This window comes from Castor canadensis, chromosome 3 (assembly GCF_047511655.1).
Source record: "Castor canadensis chromosome 3, mCasCan1.hap1v2, whole genome shotgun sequence".
Taxonomy (NCBI): domain Eukaryota; kingdom Metazoa; phylum Chordata; class Mammalia; order Rodentia; family Castoridae; genus Castor; species Castor canadensis.
The window spans coordinates 162,290,331-162,312,805 of NC_133388.1; the positions used below are offsets into that span (position 1 = coordinate 162,290,331).

Consider the following 22,475-nt stretch of genomic DNA (forward strand, 5'->3'; position numbering starts at 1 on the left):
TAAAAATAAGAAGGAGGTTGGTGTAATAGTTTTGGTGACTACCTGTACATGGAGATAAATGGTCAAAGGTACCAAAGTTGTCTTTGGCTTGGTGACAAATGAGTGGTAAGGTTATTGACCATTCTCTCAAAAAACAAGTTAAAAAGTTTTTTAGGGGGCAAGGATGCGTTTGGAATGTTGACATTCCAAATGCAACATCTTAATGACGGTATCCATTAATGATTGGACACAGTGGAAATGAAGACCTGGAAGCAATGTGCTTTTCCATCCATAGATGGTGCTGACAAGGTTGTTGTGAGGATTAAATAAACAATACTGGTGCACTAGACTGAACAGGACCCTGAAAAATTCATGTCTACCCAGAAACTGTGAGTGGGATCTCATTTGAGGATAGGGTCATTGCACATGTAACCAAGTTAAAATGAGATCCTATTGGATTAGGAGGCCCCAAATCCAATGACTGATGTTCTTATAAAAAGAGGTAAATTTAGACACAGGCACACAGGTAAACACCATGTGGTGATGGAAACACGGATTGGAGTGGCACAGTTGCAAGCCAAGGAAGCCAAGGACTGGTGGCCAGCACAAGAAGCCAAAGAGAGACGCAGGGAACAGATTCCCCTTGGGGTCTCCCAAAGGAGCCAACGTTGCTGGTGCTTTAATTTTGGACTTCTGGCCTTCAGAACTGTGAAAGAACAAATTTCTGTTGTCATATGTCACAGAGTTTATGGCAAATTGTTACAGTAGCTGTAAAAAACAAATACAACCTAGAGAGCCCTTACCATCATGAGTGTCCATAAGAAACATGGAGAGAATGATACTTCTCAGAGGCAATAAAGGAATGGAGGCTGTGTTGGGACCCTGATTGGGCATATCTCTACTTAGGCAGTAGAAGGAAGAAAAATCCATCAGGGACACTGGGAGGGAGCAGCCAGGGAGAAATGCCTTTTGGGTAATAGACACTCACTTTTGTTTGCCAAACATTGTACTTCACACTAAGGCTGAATTTAAACTCCTAAAATATAAAGTGGCTTGCAATAATAAGATGAACTCTATACTAAGAAAGGGACACGCCTAAGGAAGCAGATAAGCACGCACTAAAGTCAGTTCTTAGAGGACATCAGTGGCATAGGTAGGCCATTGCTTTGAAGAATTTTCTCCCAAGAAAGAAATCTAAGCTGCATTTCAGAGTAATATCTGTGGGCCACATTCAAGAACGACAGTTAGGCAAGAGTTTGGAGCAGAATCCCCAGGAGTCGCTAATTTCTCCAGAATCAGAAGAGAACAGTGTTTCAGGTCTCCAAGGAACCTATTAAAAGTGACATGATAGGTATGACACCAATTGAGAAAGATCTCCAGGGGAAAATGCTGATGCTACTCAGGATATAGTTCTAAAGTGAATGTAAAGTCTCTCTGGTCCTTATTTTGTTTCTTGGTAGCACAACCACACACAAAATGGTTGTCTGCATTGGTGCTCTTGAAACCAGATGGGATCAATCTGAGTTTGGTGACCATGGAGGACAAACCTCCTTGGCAAGGATGCCACCATAACCCACCTTCTCCTCATCTGGTGCTGTATAAGGGTGAATCAGAAAAACAATTTGCATCCCACATCACTAAAAGAAACATCCCAAATCTCTGCTGGGTTGCCAGTGTGCTCCCATCCTCCTGCCTTCAGGTTTTATCGACTCAAAAGGTATGAAAATGTAGCTAGGGGTATTCTAAAGTTCACCTTGCTGTCATCTAAAGCGCCATAACCTGCAGCACAGGTAGGAGGGAAAGTCAGATTGTAAGACAGCAGGCATTTGAACTCCAACTAGTTTCAAAGCAGTCATTAACATCCAAGTAGTGAATATGCTAATCGCAAATGAGTTCAACCTCATCTTTAAAGTAAAATCGCTGAGGATTGCTGTGAGGAACATTACATCAGCTCGTGGATTCCTTTTGGAAAGGCTTGAACTTGAACTTGAATGCAATCCAGACAGGCTGTCCTCCAAACAGCATGACTGTGGGTTTGGATCAATAGGGCTTCTAGAATTGTTGGACCAACCACATTTTGTCCTAGAAAGATGATTTTTCTTTGTCTGACTCCTGTGAGCATCAGAGTGTCAGTCTAGAAGTTTTAGTTTATTCCTAGATGGTCTGGTCTTTGGTGGAAAACGAAGGCAGAGAGTCCTCAAGTCAGGAATAGCTCCTCTGTGATTTTCACCAATAGGCGATTCACCTCCCTTTTCTTTGTGAGCATTTCACAACTACATAAATTTAACTTAAAACTTAGAGGAAGATTCATTATCACAGTGCTCTGTTTATCGAATTGGAAACGAACTCATTCTATTTAGCAGGGAAGGACGCTGTGGTAGTAAAAACTGCAGTCAGTATTTATGGAAGGATACTTCATGACAGGCTTTACTTTTAATAACTTATTCAACCCTTTATAAACACCCATGAGTTACAGTACTGCCTGTAGAAAAGGGAAACTGAGTAGGAAATTGTGGCCCAAGAAGTTGGGAAAGGAGAAGGGAGATTAAAAATGTGAAAAGGCAAGGGGATACTGACCTGCTTTGCATGTCTATTCTTCTTTTGAGTTCCTCTTAGTCTTTGCTTTGGGTACAGATGATCAATTTTTCGTCTAAGCCTGTAGTTTTCATCCATTCGTAAGGCTAGCTCAATGTATTATATATGCATCTATCCAATGACAGTCCTAAAACCTTGACCTTTCAAGGGCCTTAGATTGCTACTTTCTGAGAACAGAACCATTTTGTCTTCCTACATTTTCTCCAGTGCAGTAGTCCCAACAGTGAAGCATCCCCTCCCCCACCACAGTTCCAGAGATCATCTGAGCATTCATGGCAGAATCAGCAATGCATTTACTTGCTCAGTGCCTTGCTCAGACCCAGCCTGTGTAATGGGCTGATTGTGGTTTACACTAGATCAAGAGGGAATCTAGTGTAAAGTGGGAAAAAGTCAGGTTGTTATTTAGCTTAAGACTCCTGCAGGGTTAGTTCAATGCAATAATAAAACATTGAGCCAAAGCCATGTTCTTAAGGTTGTCACTTAAAAAAAAAGAAAAGACTAAAGAGAGGGGTGGTAGAACCTGGACTGGAGATGAGGCTCAAGTTGTAAAGCATTTCCCCAGCAAGTGCAAAGCCCTGCAAATCCCAGCACTGCCGAAAAAAAAAAAAGCAAAAAAACCCCACATGAATGTGAAAAACTTCATTTAAGGCTCTCTAAAACTAAGTTTGCATATGGTATTGCTTGTTCCTCCAGAGGGTGGTTTACAGAAAAACATTTTCTTGAAAAGGGTCACAACCACACTTTGCAATATGTGGTAGACTGAGTGATGGTCCCCAAAGACATCCATGTCCTATTCCCCAGAACCTGTGAATATGTTGCCTTGAAAAGTCAGAGACTTTGCAGGTTGACTGGATTAAGGTATTGAGATGGGAGAATTCTCCTAGTTATCCACTGGTCCCAGTATAATCCTGAGGATATTTCTAAGTGAAAGAAAGAAACAGTCTAGGATTTCCCCTAGTGGGGTACAGTATGAGAAAGAGTCATTCTGCTGCTGTGATTTTGAAGGTGGATAAAGATGGCCACACACAAAGCATGTGGACAGCTTCTAGAAGGTGGAAAAGGATTTTGCCTACAATCCTCCAGAAGGAGCACAGCCCTGAGAAGACCTTAATTTTAGCCCAAGGAAATTGATTTCAGACTTCAGACTGAAATCAATTCAGTGTGAAGTGTATCCACACTGTAGGATAACTTGTGTTGCCTTAAACTACTAGGTTTGAGGTTCTTTGTTATAGCAGTCACAAGAAACTAATATAGTGTATTTCAGTACTACACAAAATCCACAGTAGTTTGATAAATTACAGAGTCTTCCCTACCAACAGCAGAAAATACAAGAGTTCCAGCTTGTCACCACAAATAATATTCTGTGGCTACCAAAACTAAACTATACGAAATGACATCTAAGATAAACAACTCGAAAATTTATGAGTAGGAGCTCAAGTCTAATTATGAACTTATTTTCATTCCAAACTCTGACCAGTTATTAGTGCTTCTAGATGAACAACCATAAATTTGTATTTTTTATTAAATTGATTGAATTTCAGAGTCTTGGAGGAATAGGGATTCAACCAAGAATATATATCAATACTTGTTATTAAGCTACAGTGTTACATTAACTAGTAGAATCTTAATTTGTTTAAGATTTTCCTGGACCACAGCACACCTCTACACATTTCCCAAGCTCAAATATTTACCCGAGCTCAAAACTGGAATTTAACAGACAGCAACTTCTTTGAAGCAAATGAATGTTTTCCAAACTGGTGTAGACCAGCTAGAACAAAGACAAGAAGATACCCATACAGGCACACAGCTTCCTGTGACATGGCCTAAAGAGTGTGGGCTTTCAAAGAGGGGAGGAAACAAAAGATTTTAAAAAAATAACAATAACAGAATGTGAAACTCAGTAAGGTCCTACAGTGAATTCCAATTCATCCAGTGTAACTGAAAACAGAGGATTAGCATAAGAAAATGACAAAATACATGAATTGTCAACTTGCAAAGCAGTAGGATAGACTAATGTGGCTTCTTAACATGAAAATGACTTAAAATTTAACATAATCTCTTTGATGATTTGGAAGTCACTTTGGGGTGCTACAATATTTATTTCAGTCATGAATATTAACCATCATGGTGTGCCACTATAGAAAACAGTTTAGGATGTTTGAACTTCCATTGGCGGGTTTCTTAAGAACCACCAGTTACATAGGCATTTCTTAAGGAATGTGAGTCCTTAGGGTGTAGACCTTACGGTGTAAACTTACTTTGAGGCTGTGAATGGACCCTGGTCCTTTACGGTGAAGAACACGGCTCTGCTAGGCTGAGTGTGCCTTCCTGCCTATGACCACTTTTTACATCCTCTGGACTGAATGTAGTAGAAGAAGTCATCAAACTCCAGGCAAGTGTCAGCTAGCACCTGCTACACATTCTCTGACATTTTCCCACTTTCTCTTGCAACCTACATTCCATAGCATAGGGAGAGTGTCTTGTTTCCCCTGTGCTGTTTATTCCCAGTGCCAGGGACTTCACAGATGCTGAATGAATGACAGATACCAGATGAATGTGTGATTGTTGATGTCCACAGGCTCACATGATTTCAAGGTTCCTTCTTACCCCAATGTCACATCTTTACCAATATTGGCCACAAAATCAGCTGGGACACTGGGAAAAAATGTTAAATAGGAAGTAACACAGTGGCCAATGGGAATTTCTATCTCGGATACCAGTTAGGACTCAATTCTCTCCAAAAGGAGAACATATCCTCTTTTTTGTCTACTGAGGGGTGGAGCCGCACTCCAAGATGAAAAGAGATACAACTTAAGGTGAGGAAAAGGACTTTTCCTAAAAGCCTCCAGAAGGAACATAGCCCTGAGGACAACTTAATTAAATGACAGCTCATTAAAGTCTAGAAAGCTTAGCTATCCTTGGGCTCCATTCCCAGCACACACACACACACACACACACACACACACACACACACACAAAGCCTTCTCCCAACCCCTTCCTAGGTCCTGTGTCTGTCTTTGGGTCAAGCTGTCATGGCCATGACCACAGCTCCTTATCTGGTATGCCCACTTCCCCAAAGTTTGCTGGAGTCCTACAAGGAGAGATAGCTAACACTAGGACCTCTTCGTCTACTCTCTTCGAGAACTTACTCTGGGTGTTTGATTTGAGGACATCAGATACAGTGTCTCAGTTAAGTGATGGAACCCCAATATTTCTATATTTGAAGTGATAGAAACTGGAATCCAGACCCTGCTCTTAAAGTCTAATAACTTATAAATTGGTGATGATGACCTTTGCTAAATTGGTGGCACTGTGTTAGGCATTTAACATGAAGAGTCACATCTAATTTTAAAATAACCCCACAACATGGATGGGTAGTAGCAGGAGTTCCATTTTACAGATGAGGGTGCTGCTTATGTGAACTAACTTGTCAAAGTCAGAGATCGTGATGGAAAGATGCAGGATTCAAACTCAGATTAGAGCTTGATCATTCACATAGGGGATGTGAAAGAAGCCCAGAGACTCCACTCCCAATAGGTCATTGCATGGGATCAATGGATGAACTATCTGTAATAAGGATGGTCAAAAGAATAGCTCACCCCAAAGCACCAGGTGACTCATAACAGGCAAGATCATGATCCCAGTGTTGCCAGAGTTCTTGAGTTTTCAAGAGATGTCAACCAAAGTGGATTTTTAGTCACAATCTCCCTACATTGTAATGTGGGTTCAATTTTTACGAACACTGACTGGGCAAAATAAAATGCCCTGGTACCCCACCAGCTTGCCACCCATGCATCTTTAATTCTTAACTCTTAACCCATGCTCTTCTACAGGCCCAGGCTGGGTACCTGCACAATCTCCAGCATCTCCGCCTTGCTGATGTAGCCGTTGCCATCCAGGTCGTACATGCTGAAGGCCCATTTCAGCTTCTGCTCCAGCTTCCCCCTCGATGTCACACTCAGGGCTATGATGAATTCTCTAAAGTCTATTGTCCCATCTCCATTTGCATCGAAGGTACGGAAGACATGCTCTGCAAATTTGGAGGCATCCCCATAAGGGAAAAAGTTCCCGTATATTTTCTTAAACTCTTCCATTGACAAATGTCCGCTGGGGCAGTCTCTCAAGAAGCCTTTGTACCATTCCTGGATCTCGTGCTCTGTAAAGTCTGTGCTTTCCAGCAAGTCCTGCATGACCTCTGGGCGCAGCTTGCTGTTCTGTTTCCCCATTCTGGTGGCAAGAATTCAACTGCAGACAGAAAAGAAAACACATGCAGTTTTCAGAGCTGCTCTTCAGGGGTACAGTAGGTCATTTATGATGTTCCTTGGGAAAAATTTAAAACGAGAACAAATACTCTATATCCAATAACATTGTCTAGGTTTTGCAACATTGCAGTCGGCCAAACAAAATGGTGGAAAAGCATATCAGTCAAAGATGTAAAGAAGAGATATCACTGACCAGACAGAGCCAACCAGACAGCAAAAATAGATAGATAGACAGAGAGATGATAGATAGATAGATAGATGATAGATAGATCTATAGGTAGGTAGGTAGACAGATACATACATACATACAGATGTGTGTGTGTGTGTGTGTGTGTGTGTGTGTGTGTTTGTGACAGAGAGCAGGAGAGAGAGAGAGAGAAGAGAGGGAGGGAGAATATTAATTGGTTACTTCATTCTGGCTTATCAGAAGTTGAGCTTGGCTTTGCAAAGGCTGAAGTTCTAAATGCTAGATCTTAGTAGGGAGAAATAAAGGAGAGAAAGAGGAACGGAGACAGCAAAAGAGAGAACTTAGCATGTTTTATTGCTAAAATATTGCCAGGTAAAGTGCAGCTTGGGAACTCCTTGGACATTATAAACAAAGACAGGAGAAAGGAGAATGGAAGAAACCTATCTAACACCAGAGTAAATCACTGACCATGTTGGGTTTAGATGGTACAGATGAGGCTTCATAAAGTTGTTTATAGGAAACAGGCCAAACTCTCCTTTTTAAATTACAAATTATTCCATTTTCTCTTATTGTAAGAGCAGCATACATCCATAGTAACATAGTGCAACAGGAAAACCCTTAGAGATAAACCCTGCTAGCATTTTGGTGTATGTCCTTCCAGATTTTTCTTTTTATGTGTATATATTTACATACAGACAGTCAAAGCTTAACTCTTTTCTGACTTCATTATGTTACAAAAGTGGCATACATTTACAGAAATTGCATTTTGAATTTTTGAGGGATCGCACTGGGATTTGAACTCAGGGCCTCATGCTTATTAGGCAGGCTCTCTACCACTTGAACCACTCCAGCAGCTCCCTGGACTTTGAATTTTGATCCTTTCCTAATGATTCTTGCTTGGATACTGTTTCCCAACGCTGGACAGCGGCAGTGAGCCGCAGCCATGTCAGCAATAGGACCTTGCTCTGCAGTGTGTTGTGCTGCTGAGCGAGGATGGATGGGAGGAGGGGTTAGATATATTCAATGCATTTTTGATCCCCAGTATTTCCAACTTACGCAATGAGGACATAACCTCATCGTAGGTTGAGGACCATCTGTGTTTTAATACATTTCTATTTTTTGAAAACAAGAACACACACTCTTTTGTTACTTATTTTTTAACTTAAGATAGTGTGGGTTATATACAGCCATGTTTGACCAGGTGGGGGAACAGCCATAAATACCATCCTCCCACTCACCAGTCATTCAGCATTTCCTAGGCTCTGGTGCTGTGACCTCCTCTCTCGGGGACACCAAGCTGTGCATGCACGGGGTGGGTGGGGGCAGTGAAGAAACATTACGATAGATAGGCAACACATCAAGCCAGAGACTAGACAGTACGTGCACTGGGAAGACCCAGAGGATGTCAAGCCCAAGGAGGTGGGGGGTGCTGTCAGAACTTCCTTGCAGCAGGTGCGACCTGACTTTGTGCTCAGTTCTGAAATCTAGTGACTGTGGTCCAGTTAATTCCCTTCTCATAAAAGACTCTGCACTTATATTTTGCATTTTTCTTCTACTGGAAACCTCCCAAAAGTAAGGCTGAAAAATGACAGAATGTTTTCTTTTAATTCTGATCGTGGATTTTCCACTTGGGGTTGTTTATTCATCTATGCCCATTTCTCTCCTGCAGCACAGGCCACCCTGGGCACTAGTCACTATGGGGTTGCTTTGTCTCACCAGAGCCACCGCACAGGACATCTGGTGAACTGTGGAGGAAGGAAGAAGTGAAAGCCATAACTAGCTAGACAGGAAGGTAACTACCACACAGAAACCAGGAGTAGTGTCTTGGAAGAGGAGGCTTTGCCAGAGGAGGAAGACCTAGCTTTCAGGATGCTGTCTGTCACCCTAACAGTCATTCCGTGGTTACGATCTGGGCTCAGGATCACTGACATTGAACTGTCTGTCTGAAGCCCTCACTAACAAGAAATTCCCACGGACAACGTTTGTACCTTGCACTGTTCAAACTTCCATAGATCAGGAAACAGGGACAGATTCTCAGGAGTTGCCAAGTTGATTGATTCTAGTATTTAAAAAAGTTTTATTATATTTGTAATTGACACGTAATAATTGTACATACATAGATTACAGTGTAATTGGTTTTGGTGGTACTGGGGGTTGAGCTCATGGCAGGCACGCTACCACTTGAGCCACTCCACCAGCCCACCATGTGATGTTTAGATTGTGTATACATGGCGTAATGGTCAAATCAAACTAATTAGCATATGCATCACCTCAAACATTTATCATTTCTTTTTCGTGAGAACATTCAGAATCCTCCCTTCTAGCTATTTTCAATACACAATATATGATCCCCCACTGTGCGATAGAACACCAGAACTTAAACCTGTTGTCTAACCGTAGCATTTGTGGTCTCGCTCCTATGTGAATCTCAAAAAGTTAACTGTTTTCTGACTCCAATGCAGCCTCTGCATTGAAGGCAGATGCTGGCTCTGGGCTTCTTTTTTTTTTTTTTTTTGGTATGCAGGCATCCTCTGAAGGGTTGATAAATGGCAAACCCTCCTTATTAGCATGACCCACAGCTGCAGGGAGGTCCCTCTGAATGCAGAATCAACCAAACCCCACTTTATGCAAGTGCAAAATTAAACTACAACTCCAAACAGAACACAAATAGAATTTATAAACTGAACATTCCAATAACATTTACTTTCCCTTGCGTTTTTTTTTTTTCCTGGAAGTTAAAAAAAAAAAAAAAAACCACAAACAAACAAAAAAAAACACCCAAAACTGGAGAGGCTGGTTTGTATTAGACTTTTGAAACTGTCATTTAGTTGCTAAATTGGCAATTGGCCTGAGGCCGGAATTCAGAAACAAGAGGCAATCCATAATCCATGGGTTTGCAGAGCTCCAAAACATTCAGTGGAATTTATAAGCAATTTAAACTTTTCCTTTTGGGGAGTTCTTTAGAATATAGTTCTTTGGTGTGGTGTTTAATCAAATCATCATATCACAGCTTTTGTTTTTGTTTTTTGCAGTACTGGGGCTTCACCTTGAACCACTCCACTAGCCCTATTTTTGTGATGGGTTTTTTCGAGATAGGGTCTCACAAACTATTTGCCTGAGCTGGCTTCGATCTGTGATCTTCCTGATCTCTGCCTCCTGAGTAGCTAGGATTACAGGTGTGAACCTCCAGCTCCCGGCCATAGCATAGTTTTGTTATGTACAAATCACCCTGTGCCTTACTATGGGCAGGGCGGGGAATTGCGATTTGAATGTTTAAACCTACTTCTTTAAAGAATCATTTGTTTCCCAGCAAAAAGCAAAGCACTGTTTCTTCAAAACCAACTGAAGTTCCTTTCCTAGCATTAAAAACGCACCTCTCATTTGTTAGTTGTTTTGCACCAGAAACAAATTGCTTTGGCTAAGTCTCCCACTGAGACTGATCTGTGCACAGCTATTTTTCAGTAAACAATAATTAAACCACATTTACAAAATCATTAGCACAGAAAGGCCATAACACAAACAAGGCAGAAGGGCACAGAACAAGTTGTTTGGGAAGCGGGTGTGCACAATTTCATCCAGAACTTGTTTCAGTAGATAAGTACAAATACTTCTCTAAGTAGGATAGGTGAACTTGAGAACACCATCTGGACTTGGTTAGATGGTACAACAGAAGTCTCTAGGGCTGTGTGATAGAGTTTCATTCCTTGGGTGGGGAGGGAGAAGAGGAATGCCTGACTGTACCTTTCTCTTTTAGAAAACAGAATTTTCTGCTTGCTTGAGTTGAAGGTAGAGGGCAGAGAATAATATGAGAAAAAAGCCACATTACATAGTAGTCAAGAAGAAAGTTAGTATGGAGTCCAAAGTTGCACTTCAGGTAAACTCAAGACCCCAAACTTGCTAGGCAAACAAACCGTCTACCATTTGAGCCACACCCCCAGTCTTTTTGTTTTTAGTTTCTTTTTCAAATAGGATCTGGCTAACTTTGCACAGACTGGACTTCAGTTCTCCTACATCTGCCTCCTGAGTAGCTGGGATTGAAGACATGGGTCACCATGTCTTCCAGCTTGTGTTTTGAGATAGGGTCTTTTATCTGGGACATTTATTTTGAGCCAGTTGACCATAATGGGGAAAAAAACTCAGGACACAATGCTTGAGTTCAAAGCCTGGCTCTAAACTGGGCATGGTAGTGCACACCTGTCATCCCAGCTATACCAGAAAATAAACAGAACGAACACTTTGTCAAAACTGGCCTAGGCAAAAATAGAAGACCTATCCCAGAAATAACTAAAGCAAAAAAACAAAAAAAAAGGGTTGGGAGGCATAATCCAAGTGAGTTCAACCCCCAGTACCACCACCAAAGCCTGGCTCTATTATGTACTAGCTGTGGGGGTAAATCACTTAATGCATGCACCTCACTTTTTTCACCTGTAAAATGAGTTTAATACTATGAGCTCACGCCTCATTGAATTCATGTCATAATTCAATGAGACAATCATATGTGCACAGCATCTGTATTGAATTAGGGACAGAAATACAATTGACATCTTATCTTTGATGCTTGCTAGGGTTCAGATATGGCTTGCTCCCTAGTGATTCATGTACTTGGTCCCCCAGCATAGAGGTACTAAGGTGGGAGAACCTTTAAGAGGTGAGGCCAAGGGGAAGGTAGTTAGGTTATGGAGGCTCCACTTTCATGAAAGGATTGATGCTATTTTGAGGCAGGTCAGGTCTCATGGGACTGGATTAATTCCTCTGAGTGGGCCAGTCCTCCCCCTCCGTTTCTTGCTGCCTGTCTTGTGTGCTTCCACCGGGATGCTATCTGCCATATTGTGATGTAGCCTGGTAACGGCCCTCACCAGAATCAAACAGATAGAGCCACCTGATTTTAGACTTTCAGCTTCTGAATTTGAGGGCTCAATAAACTTCATTTCTGTATAAAATATCCAGTCCTGGGTATGTTGTTATAACAAAATAAAACAGACTAAGGTAATGGTCCTTCATGTATTGTTCTAACGAACCTCCATTGCAGCCTTGTGTGAAAAGCATGGCAGGCTTTCTCTACTTTACAGACAAACAAATGAAAACTCAGAGAGGCTAAGTGACCCACCCTGAGTTACACAGCTCATGAATGAGAGGCCAGATTTTGAATTTAGGCTGCTTCTTGGCTGCCAGCTGGTTTTACCACTCTGCTCTGTGTTCTCCTACGAATAAAGCATGTGCAGAAATTAAGGGTTTCCTAAAAGTCAGAAGGAAATAGAGAAGAGGAAGGGCTCCATAACACCCTCCTCTCTGAAGTCTCGCGCACTTTTCACTTTTGCCCCCCCCACCCCCCACCCCAGCCCATCTCCAATCTGTCCTCCACTCAGCACCCAAAGGGATCTTTGAAAAACATAGGTCCGACTGTATCACGCCCCTGCAGGGGCTTCCCAACACACTCAGAATACAGCCCGAGCTCTCTTTGTTTGCTCACAAGGCTGAGTGTGGACCCGGCCATCTCTGATCTGATCTCCCATTAGTCCCCTCTCTGCTCCAGGTGCTCTGACCCCCTGGATGTTATGTCTTTTATTTGTGTGAGTGTGTAGTACCGAGGATTGAACTCAGGGCCCCCCACTTGCTAGGCAGGTGCTCTATCACTCAGGCCACATCCCTAGTTCTTTTGCTTTTAGTTTGTTTTTTCAGATAGTCACATGCCCTGGCTGGCTCGACCACAATCCTCCTACCTCCACTTCCGGAGTAGCTGAAATTACAGGTATGCATCACCACACCAGTCATCTTTTACCTCTTAAGAGCCTTTGCTTCAGTCCTACATTTCCTTAAGTGAATGCACATCTAGTCCGTTGAACATCAGCATCCAATTATTCAATAGTTGTCCTGAGAAGGACAACATAGAATTCAACAACTTATTTTGGCCCACATCTAGTCTCTTAAAGTTTCAAAAAATAAATCTGGCATTAACATTGACCACAAATGTAAAAGGTAAAATATAGGAGAAGACGCCAAATTACCAAAACAAAGAACCCTGACCAAGACTCTAAAATAGGAAGTCAGCTTTCCATTTACAAAGTAAAATAAAGGAATAGTAACTAAAAATGAAGACACCATGAGATGAAACAGCGGCTAGGGGGAGAATCATCTGGAATGTGCGTATTTAGTTTTCATACTAAATACGGGGAGATCTGTGGCACTGCATTTCTGAGATTCCTCATAAGGCTTTGCAAACGCTGTGACTTCATTAGAGAGCCTAGAATTAGATTTTCCCGGGTAAAGTCCATAACTTACCGTAGACAGCCTGGCTAGCTTCAGAGGAAAAGTCTCAAGGAAAAGTCCCCAAGGTCTCCTAAAATGGAATTCACACGGTGCAAGCTGCGAAATGAAGTTCCTGCAACAGGAGCACAGGGCCCCCCACCGTCCCAGAAAGAGACCGGGATCCAGACATTTGCCTTGTTTGGGGCCATGACCTCGTCCACTAAGTCTAAATTGTGAACACATACGAAAGAATGATTCCGAAGGAAGGAAGTTGCACAAGTTACACATGAAAGGAAACCGTAGCGTGACTTAGACATCAGGGATTTGAGTCGCCTGCATCTTACTGGTGGTGACGATCCACACATTCATTTCTAGGTCAGTGGTCTTTGATTCTTTGGGGACAATTTTTAATCTAGTTATAAAAACCTGAGGAGCACTTCATTCAGCATTTCCCTCCACTGGAACCAATGGGGACATGACCGGGGACAATACATATACATAATGGGCAAATTTGGAAAAAAACCCACTATTTCTACAAGGTAAGAATTAAAATACTAAGGAGGGAAAACTGGAGAGTTATATAATAATCTCCTAACTTTGTCTTTATCATGGAATATTCTCTCCTCTGGGTAAGAGGAGCTGAGGTAAGGAAACGAGCCCAGAAGCCACATCTGGATGACAAAACGACTCTGATGAAACCATGGAGAATATGGTGGAAAGTCACTGCCTTCTTCCCAGTAGGAGGGGCTCACTGCCTGCGTCCACTGTGCCCTGCACAGTGACTGTGTTTGGAATGAGAATTCAATTGGTATATTAAAAAAAAAATCTACTGCGTACTGGGGGGCATGGTCAGGTGACAGAGCACATGCCTAGCAAGCACGAGGCCCCGTGTTCAATCCCCAGTACTGCCAAATAATCGCAATCCTACTAATAGTAACAAAATGAAAACCCCAGCATCTACTAAGCGGGAGACTCAACACAATTTGCTCTCCTTTTGCCTTCCCCATGATCTAACATAAAGCCCCGGGAGTCATCCGGTCTTCTCTAGACAAGCAGGGGTTACAGTGTCCATCATCTCTGAGACCTTGTGCATTGTAGACTGGAGAAAGTCTAGCCTTGAGCTTTTCACTAAGTTTTATTTTCCACATTACTGCCAATAAAACATATATTTCTGATAAGAATCAGAACAGGACATTAACAACTTCTCCAAATACAGGAATATCATTTTTGGTTTGGCTGATTAGCAGAAAGCATCATTATAGTAGGCTCCCGTTATCCTCAGGGGTTATAGTCTAAGACCCCCAGTGGATCTCTGAACCCCAGATAGTACTGAACCCCATAAGGCTATTGTTTTTTCCCGTGTATTTGTGTGTCTGTGGTTAAGTTTCATTTATAAGTAGGCACAGTAAGAGATTAGCAACCGTAACTTACAGTAAGATAGACCAACCCTAACAATATTCTTTGATAGAGGTTATTTAAAGCTTTTGAGCTATTTTTTTCTGTAATTTTCCATTTAACATTTTTGGATGCTGTTAATCACCAGTAACTGGAAAAAAATGAAGCCGCAGATGAGGGGGACTACTGTCTTGTAAGTGTAAAAGCAAGAAAGTGAGCACGGACATTCTGATGTCCCTTCATGGAAAATAACCAACTCCTGTCATTTCGTGGCATCCTTTGTTCGTGCAACTTCAAGTCCAACTGATACCTAACTCTGTGCCCGCACCCTACCAGACTGCTAAAAACTGGAGGTCTACTTACATTGCCTGCTTAAAATATCCGCAAGTGTGTGGACAGAGCTCATAATTAAATGGTCACCATCCAGACCTATGGAAACTACAAAGCTATCCCAAAGAAAGTGTGGGAGTGTCTGAAGTGAAGGACTCCAGGCAAAATCCATATGTCTTTCACCACTGGATCACCCCGCCATCAGACCAACTCAACAGAGCTGCCTGGTTTGGCCACCTCAAGGGCCAGACGCTGGGCCAGGGCTGGGCCACAGCAAGGAGAAGAGGTGGTAGCCCTAGGTCCTCAATTGTCTCTCAGGGCTGCCACTGGCTAAGATTCTTCCTGGGCAGAAATTGCTAGAATTCTGATTGCTGTAAGTGTCTGCTCAACTGAAAGACTAAATATTCTGATTTAAAACACTGAATTATTGCTTACCATTCTGATAAAATGGTAACAGTAATGACAGGACACTGAGCCCTCCTGGACCAGAGAGGGAAACAGATCGGCTTCCCAGGCCTCATTACTGAGCTAGCAGCAGGAAGACAAGAAGACCACCAGTTCCCATTTTTAGATTGCCTCCAGGGGCCACAGATGCTTTTAGGAAATGAATTCAAGCCCCCTCGATGGAGTCCAAAAATAGCTCACTTTTTTTTTGGCAGACATGTGTTTAACATCTACTGCTTCTGAGCTTAGAAAGAATATTTCTATTTAAATGATATCCTACATGGGGTCGAAAATGGCAGGAATCTGGGATTCTGGATGCAACTCAAAGCAATTTCATTAATATTTTATCTCCACAATTTCACTGTAGAATCATTGCAAGTGATATTATATCTTGGTTTTATTCCAAGGATGAGAGTCATAGAAAAATTAACAGATTGAGTTCATGCAGCTTGTGGTTGCAGGGGACCTGAACTACTCGTGCCACCTCCATCCCTGCCATGTGTCTGGGTGGGTAACTTTTGGTGTTTGAATGGCTGCTTCTGTTGGAAGTACTAATAGATCACTCCTCATCCTGGCCGGCATGGCTGAAAATACTGTTTGTCCACTAAACATATGAAAATGTTGGTCTATCAGGCATATGGCTAACAAGGAGAAACTACGAAGTAACTTCTTTGAATGTCTTGTGCCTTTTGTTTCCCCTAGCGAGGCACATGCAAAGAGAATTGGCCATGGTAGTGGAAGAACAGTATTGAAGTCTTTATGATGGTACTGTGTTATGTGACCTTGGGGAAGTCCTTTCACATCTCTTGGTCTCATTCCATCTACAGTAAATAGGTACAATAATATATCTCTCCAAGGGCTGTTTGAAGGACTAAGTGAGAAGAAGGGGGAGCATTCATTTTTCCCAGTGAATGAAGAAAAACTCAACATCACGCCTGACAGCTAGCAGGTACTCAGTAAACCTTGGCCATTAATCTGAACGCGGGAGGGGCTTAGCCTGATTGGGTTGGAGATGAGCCCTCCAGAGTTTCAGGACTTTCTCCGCCTTGCTTTACTTCCATGAAGAATTAGAAAGAAAAGGAGGAAGAAGGTAACACAGAGAGAAAGAAGGAAAGGAGGCCTCTGTTATTTTCCAGCCTGACTCCTCTGTTTGGGTCACTAGCCAGATGCAAAAGACATCTGTGGATTTGTACCCCGAGAGGACTCCTGCCAGCACCTGGCTGAGCATTTGTGCCTCATGGTGGTTGTTATTAAAACCGGAAATGAAGCGCAGAGGTTCCAATGGAGAGGCAGCTGATGGGAAGCAGGGCACTGTGTTTCTCTCTGTTCCCCATTACTGGAGCTGGGAGACTTTGGCCTGTAGTTTAATTCCATGACCCCTGTATGAGTGCAACAAGGCAGTCACTGCAACCATGTGACCCCAGGGCTACTGGAGTAGGGAGCTGTGTTGGACTCCTTCTGTGGGAGGAGCCGCAGGGCTCCCTGAGGTCACCCATACTACGGATTACTGCGTCTTGCTGGCCTTCTGTGCCTCCCTGCTCTGTCAGATCTCTTCTGCAATGGTGGCTGTGCTCTATACCTGAAAGGATCTCTTCCCCACCCAATCACTCCCATTTCTCAATCTCCCTGACCTAATTCACACAGACTTGTCCCTTAGATCTCCACTGAACAGCTCCTCCTCCCAGAGACCTCTGCCCACCATGACTGGGTTGTGCTCCCCACCACACACTCCGAACTTATTTTGCACTCTTCTTAGTGCTTGCTACAACCAGAATTACTTGCTGAAGATGGACATCTCCTGTCAGGTGCTAAACTCAGGAATTCCATGTCATTTCATATTGCATCTCTGGTACCTAGTGCCATGTCTACAGACAGTGGATGATTAGTTAGCACCTATTGTCATTGGCAAATTAATAATTTGTTGTCATTGACAAGCGTTTTCTTCTGCTGTGTCCCCATCATTTCATCCGGGTATGGGCTCTTTGTTCCTCTGGATAAAAGGATGCAACTCACTTACTGAACACAGCTTCTGGCTGCAAGGGATGTATTCCCTGGAGGACACAGACCACACACTCAAGGAACTCCCACAGCAGGAACCAGTACATTTCAGATAGAACCACACCACATTTCTTCCATTCCCAGGCCAACAGAGCAGAAGACAATCACATTATTTTCTAACCTCATTCTGAATCTCAGTACAGAAATCTATGTCCTTACCATTATATTCCTTAATAGAACCTACACTGGTTACCTCATTTGTATTGCACGTTTGCTCTGTCTGGGCCCAAAGCAGCTAGAATAATACTAACTGTGGATAAAAGAGAGGTGAAACATCTATGACAAAATAGAAATTTGGAGGTAACCAAAAATTTTTTAAAGGAAGGAAGGAAGAAAAAGGGAGGGAGAGAAGGAGGGAAGGAGGGAGCTTCTGGTGTTGGTAACCTATAGACAAGGAAGGAGGGAGGAGGGAATGGAAGGATGAAGGGAAGATGGATGTGAGTGGAAAGAATGATAAAATGACAAGTTTAAGGAAGAGTAGGAAATAACAAGGAGTAAAGAAAATTAATCCAGGTAATAAACAGAATTAATTAATCTTGTCTATAGGTTACCAACACCAGAAATTTCCCAGTAAACTGACAAGAGAGAGAAGTAACTAGGAAGTTATAAGTAGCCAGAGCCACAGATAAGCTTGTCAGCTAAATAGGTTTATTAAAGGAAGATTTGCTCCTACTGCTTTCCCAAGTCCCAAATGGAAGGCAATACCCAACAGCACCCTTGGGAGAAAGATAAGTGTGAGAGAGTGAGTTCTGAAAGAAAGTGTAGCAGAAAGGTGCTAGATGTCATCTTCTCTCCCCCAGACTCCCCTTCAAGGTCTGCAGGGTTCTTAAGTGCTCGCTAGAGTTGCCAGATAAAATACAGGGACCAACAAGGGAAACACATATATGGAAAATACTCTACACCACTAGTCATCAGGGAAATGCAAATCAAAGCTGCAATGAGATATCATGTCACCTCCGAAAGGAGACTATACAGAAGACAGAAGTCACAAATACTGGCAGGGATGTGGAGAAGGAAACTCTCATACTCTGTGGGTGGGATTGCAAATTAGTACAGTCATTAGGGAAAACAGTATGGAGGTTCTTCAAAAAATTAAAAATAGTATCACCAGATGATCCCTCTATCTTACCACTGGGTATATATAGCCAAAAGAAATGAAATCATTATATCAGAGGTATGCCTGCACTCCCATGTTTATTGTAGCACTAGTCACGATAGCCAAGATGTAGAATCAACTAAGGTGTGCACTGACAGATACACAGATAAAGAAGACATGGTATATATGCGCAATGGAATATTACTCAGCTATAAAAATGAAATTCTGACATTTGCAACAATGCAATTAGAACCAGAGAATATGACATTAAATGAAGTAAGTCAGCAACAGAAAGACAAATATTGTATGTTCTCACTAATTTATGGAAGCTGAAGCATTGATCTCATAATAGAGAGTAGAACAAGTGTCACTAAAGGCTGAGAAAGGGTATGGAAGATGGGGATGAGAGAGCCTAGACAATGGGCCAAATGACTGTTAGACAGAGGAGTTATTTTGTGTTCATTGCACAGTAGGGTAACCAGTTGTAATTAGTCTACAACGATTTGTTATATATTTCAAAGTAACTAGAAGAGTCCTAAGGTTTCCAACACAGAAAACAGATTTTGATTAACCAAAAAAATAACACAGGATGCCAAGACAAATTTGAATTTCAGACAAACAACCCAGGATTTTTTACATACGTACAAGGATTATTTGTTGTTTATTTGAAATTCAAATGTATTTCTACTTGCTAACTCTAGCAGCAATGCCATTCATGCTATCATCCCCTCCTTCAGGTGTCTTTGTATTCATGGCTGAAAAGGAGGCCATGCTGGCATAGCCTGATAGCCTGAGGGTTCCATTTGTGTCAAGGTGATATTTATCTATATTGTGGCCAGTGGAGGCCAATGCTACATCTGGAGTTAGGAGTGAGGCACCTCTGTCTTCCAACTTACTCCTCGACTCTCATTTCCATCCGTTCTCATTGCAGTACCAGGCACCCTGTAAGGATGAAGCTGACTTGAGTTTTTTGGTTTTTTTTTTTTTAAGCCTCCTGGCTCCCTCTTTTCCTCCCATCCTACTTGTGGGCTCACAGATAAGCAAAGGTGCCTTCCTGACAACAGCGGGAGAGCCACCCTGGGAAAGTCCCTGTCCACATATGAGAGCCCTTGAGATGGGCACATCTCCTCACCACCATGAAAACCTCAAGCCAGTGTCCTTTCCCTCTTCTCCCAAAGCATTTTTAGATGAGTTTGCCCTCCTGGAAAGCTTTATTATGTAAGCAATGCATTTTTTCCTGCATCCTTGGTGTGTATAGCATCAGAAATCTTGAAATATGAACCACATTTGGATGGCAACGCATCCTATTTTGAAGGGGGTCACAACACCTCTTCATTTCCTTCCCAATTCATTTGTATATCAGCAACCAAACTCCTGGAATAATAAAGAAAGGGAATTCTTATTTACTACATTTTAATCATAGCTCTGGAAGAGAGCATACATGTGTAGTCATGTACCACATAACAAAGTATTGGTCAATGGTGCACCCCATATACAATGCTGGTCCCCTAAGATCCTACTAGTGATGTCATAGCCATCTGAATTTGGGTAAGTGTACTCTGTGATGCTCACATAATTAGGAAATTGTCTAAGTAAGCATTTCTCGAACATATCCTTATGCTGTATCCAAAAGATACGGACTAAAACTCAGTTCCATCTGAACTGGAAGGCCATGTTTCTTCTTTCTAAATTACAGAGCTGCGTGTAATACTTTAATACCTCAACCGTAGCCTGGGTTCTGTGTCTGTGCACTAGGGTATCTCATAGCTGCACCCTGGGCCTTCCATCACCAGAAGAAAGTCCTAGGCAGTCATCTAAGTGCAAGAAGCCGCTCCAACTCTACGACCTCTATCCTTCTGCCTTCTTCCCTTTCCATTTCAACAAAGAGCAGGTTTGCACGGGCCAGGATGGAGATTACTTGACTACAACTGGTGGTGTTTTCACTGCTTACAAGCACAAAGTTAAATTTGGGCATGTCCAAGAAAAGGACAAATCACTTCCCATGCCCAGCAAATCGGATACCCAGGGATGAGGGGAAATGGTGGTTCCAGTCCAGAGGTGAAAAAGAAGGGAGAATGCAATGAGATGAACTCTTCTGGGGTTTTCAGGAACCATGAACCAATGAACAGGCCAATGCGAGTGAAGTTTGGGCAGGAGAACAGACTCAGAGAAGCCCCATCACGAATGCCCAGCCAGCTCTAGAAAGGCCCCAGGGCTGATGAGGACTTGTAACCAATTCCCCAGGTCCAGTCGCACACCCCGGTATTTTCAGAATAAAATGGATGTCACTATATAACAATCACAGGACAGAAAAACAGCACTGGCATAGAAGGGGTCATGTCTCAACTTCATTTCTGTTTACTGTTACTGTTTCTTAATCTAAGCCTTCACTGTGTGCACCTGAACTGCTCAGTATCTTTGACACTTCCTCCCTGCTCATGTCACCATGGTCTTTCTCAAAAATCTGCCGTGCTTCCCTACAGATGGCACTCAAAGCCTTTCAAGGTCACGCTCAACTTGATCACAGTCACCAGACTTCTCACTCAGCACTGATCTCCACAGGCACTTAGGTCGTCACTCCAATCCTCAGAAGAGTCAGAAGATTGAAGGTCAAGAGAGAATAAACTTGAAGTGTTTCCCACTGGTTGGTGTCATTCTGACTCATCCTGCCCCACCTGTGAAATCTCACCCGTGCTCAGGGGGAGGAGTTCTCTTTCTTCACTCAGCTGACCTGCTTTCTAGCCAGCAGGAAATGTGCCTTAATGGAGTTTTGTTGCTGATTTCTCTGTAGTTCTGAGAAGGATGCTGGCTTGTTGTAGCTCAAGAAATTAGGGCTCTGTTCTGCCGAGCCTACTTCCTAGAGACCACTGCTGGTGTCACATTTCTTATATAGCTTTATTGTCACTGTCACCATTATTATTTGGTGGTAATGTGACTTGAACTCAGCACCTGCTTGAGCCACACTTTTTGCTTTACTTTATTTTTCAGGTAAGATCTTGAACTTTTGCCCAGGGGCAGCCTTGGACCTTGATCCTGCATAGCTGAGATTATAGACATGCACTATCATGCCCAACCTGTTTACATCACTTTAAAGTATTCCATGAAGCAGTGCAAAGCTGGAATACTTACAAGTATTGGTGTTCAGTGTCTAGCACAGCTGACAAATATTCCTGGTGATTTTTCAGTTTAATAACTGAAGATGATTCTTTTCAAAGCTACTATCTGGACTTCTCAATGAAGTCCTTCATCCTAGTAGGATTATCCAGGAAATTAAGATTTTTCTTTGTCTAGAGCCAAAGTTTACCCGGAATTAGTATATGTTTTATTATTATAATTTGTTTTTCTTAGGAAATTCAGAGTAGTCTCTAGAGATTTTTTTTGGTAGCATAGTCACCATAATCTGGCTAAGGCCAAGAAAAAGTCTTCAGAACCCATTAAGAAACACTGTGTAGGGAGAAGCTGGTTGCAGAGGACAGGTGACAGGTAAAACCTGGTGGTTTAGAACATGGGAACTGGACTGGCTTCTAGTCCTGGCTAGAAGTCTTAATAGTTGTGTGACCTTAGGAGCAAGGAAACTTATGTGATCAGTTTCCTCAACAGGAGATTGACATTTGGGAGCAACCAAATGAGATGATGCAACAGAGCCTACAAGGCAAGCTCTTAATCCTCTCCAGCCTCCTCCTCTGCCTCTTCCTCCTCACTCCTCAGCCTGTTTGACCTTCTGTTTTCACGTTCTTTCCCTCTGCTTCGGCTTCACTGGGCTCCTGCCTCAAACACGCATGCATGTTCCTTCCTTAGGGCTGGTGCGACGATGGTTTCCTCTGCCCCGATGCCCTGTTCCCCCGTGTCCTGGCGGCTCAAATGCCCTCCTCTATGTCATCAT

At 42.6% G+C, this 22,475-nt stretch overlaps 1 protein-coding gene across 3 annotated transcripts in view; it reads right to left on the reverse strand.

Moving 5' to 3' along the window:
- The window catches only part of Ncald (neurocalcin delta), a 380,673-nt gene that overhangs the window by 18,732 nt on the left and 339,466 nt on the right, over positions 1 to 22,475 (reverse strand). For all 3 annotated transcript variants that reach the window (XM_074068948.1, XM_074068947.1, XM_074068949.1), the window contains one exon: positions 6,423 to 6,819. In XM_074068948.1, the coding sequence (XP_073925049.1) occupies positions 6,423 to 6,800 (378 nt within the window). In that variant the 5' untranslated portion in view covers positions 6,801 to 6,819. The remainder of the gene's footprint in view (positions 1 to 6,422; positions 6,820 to 22,475) is intronic.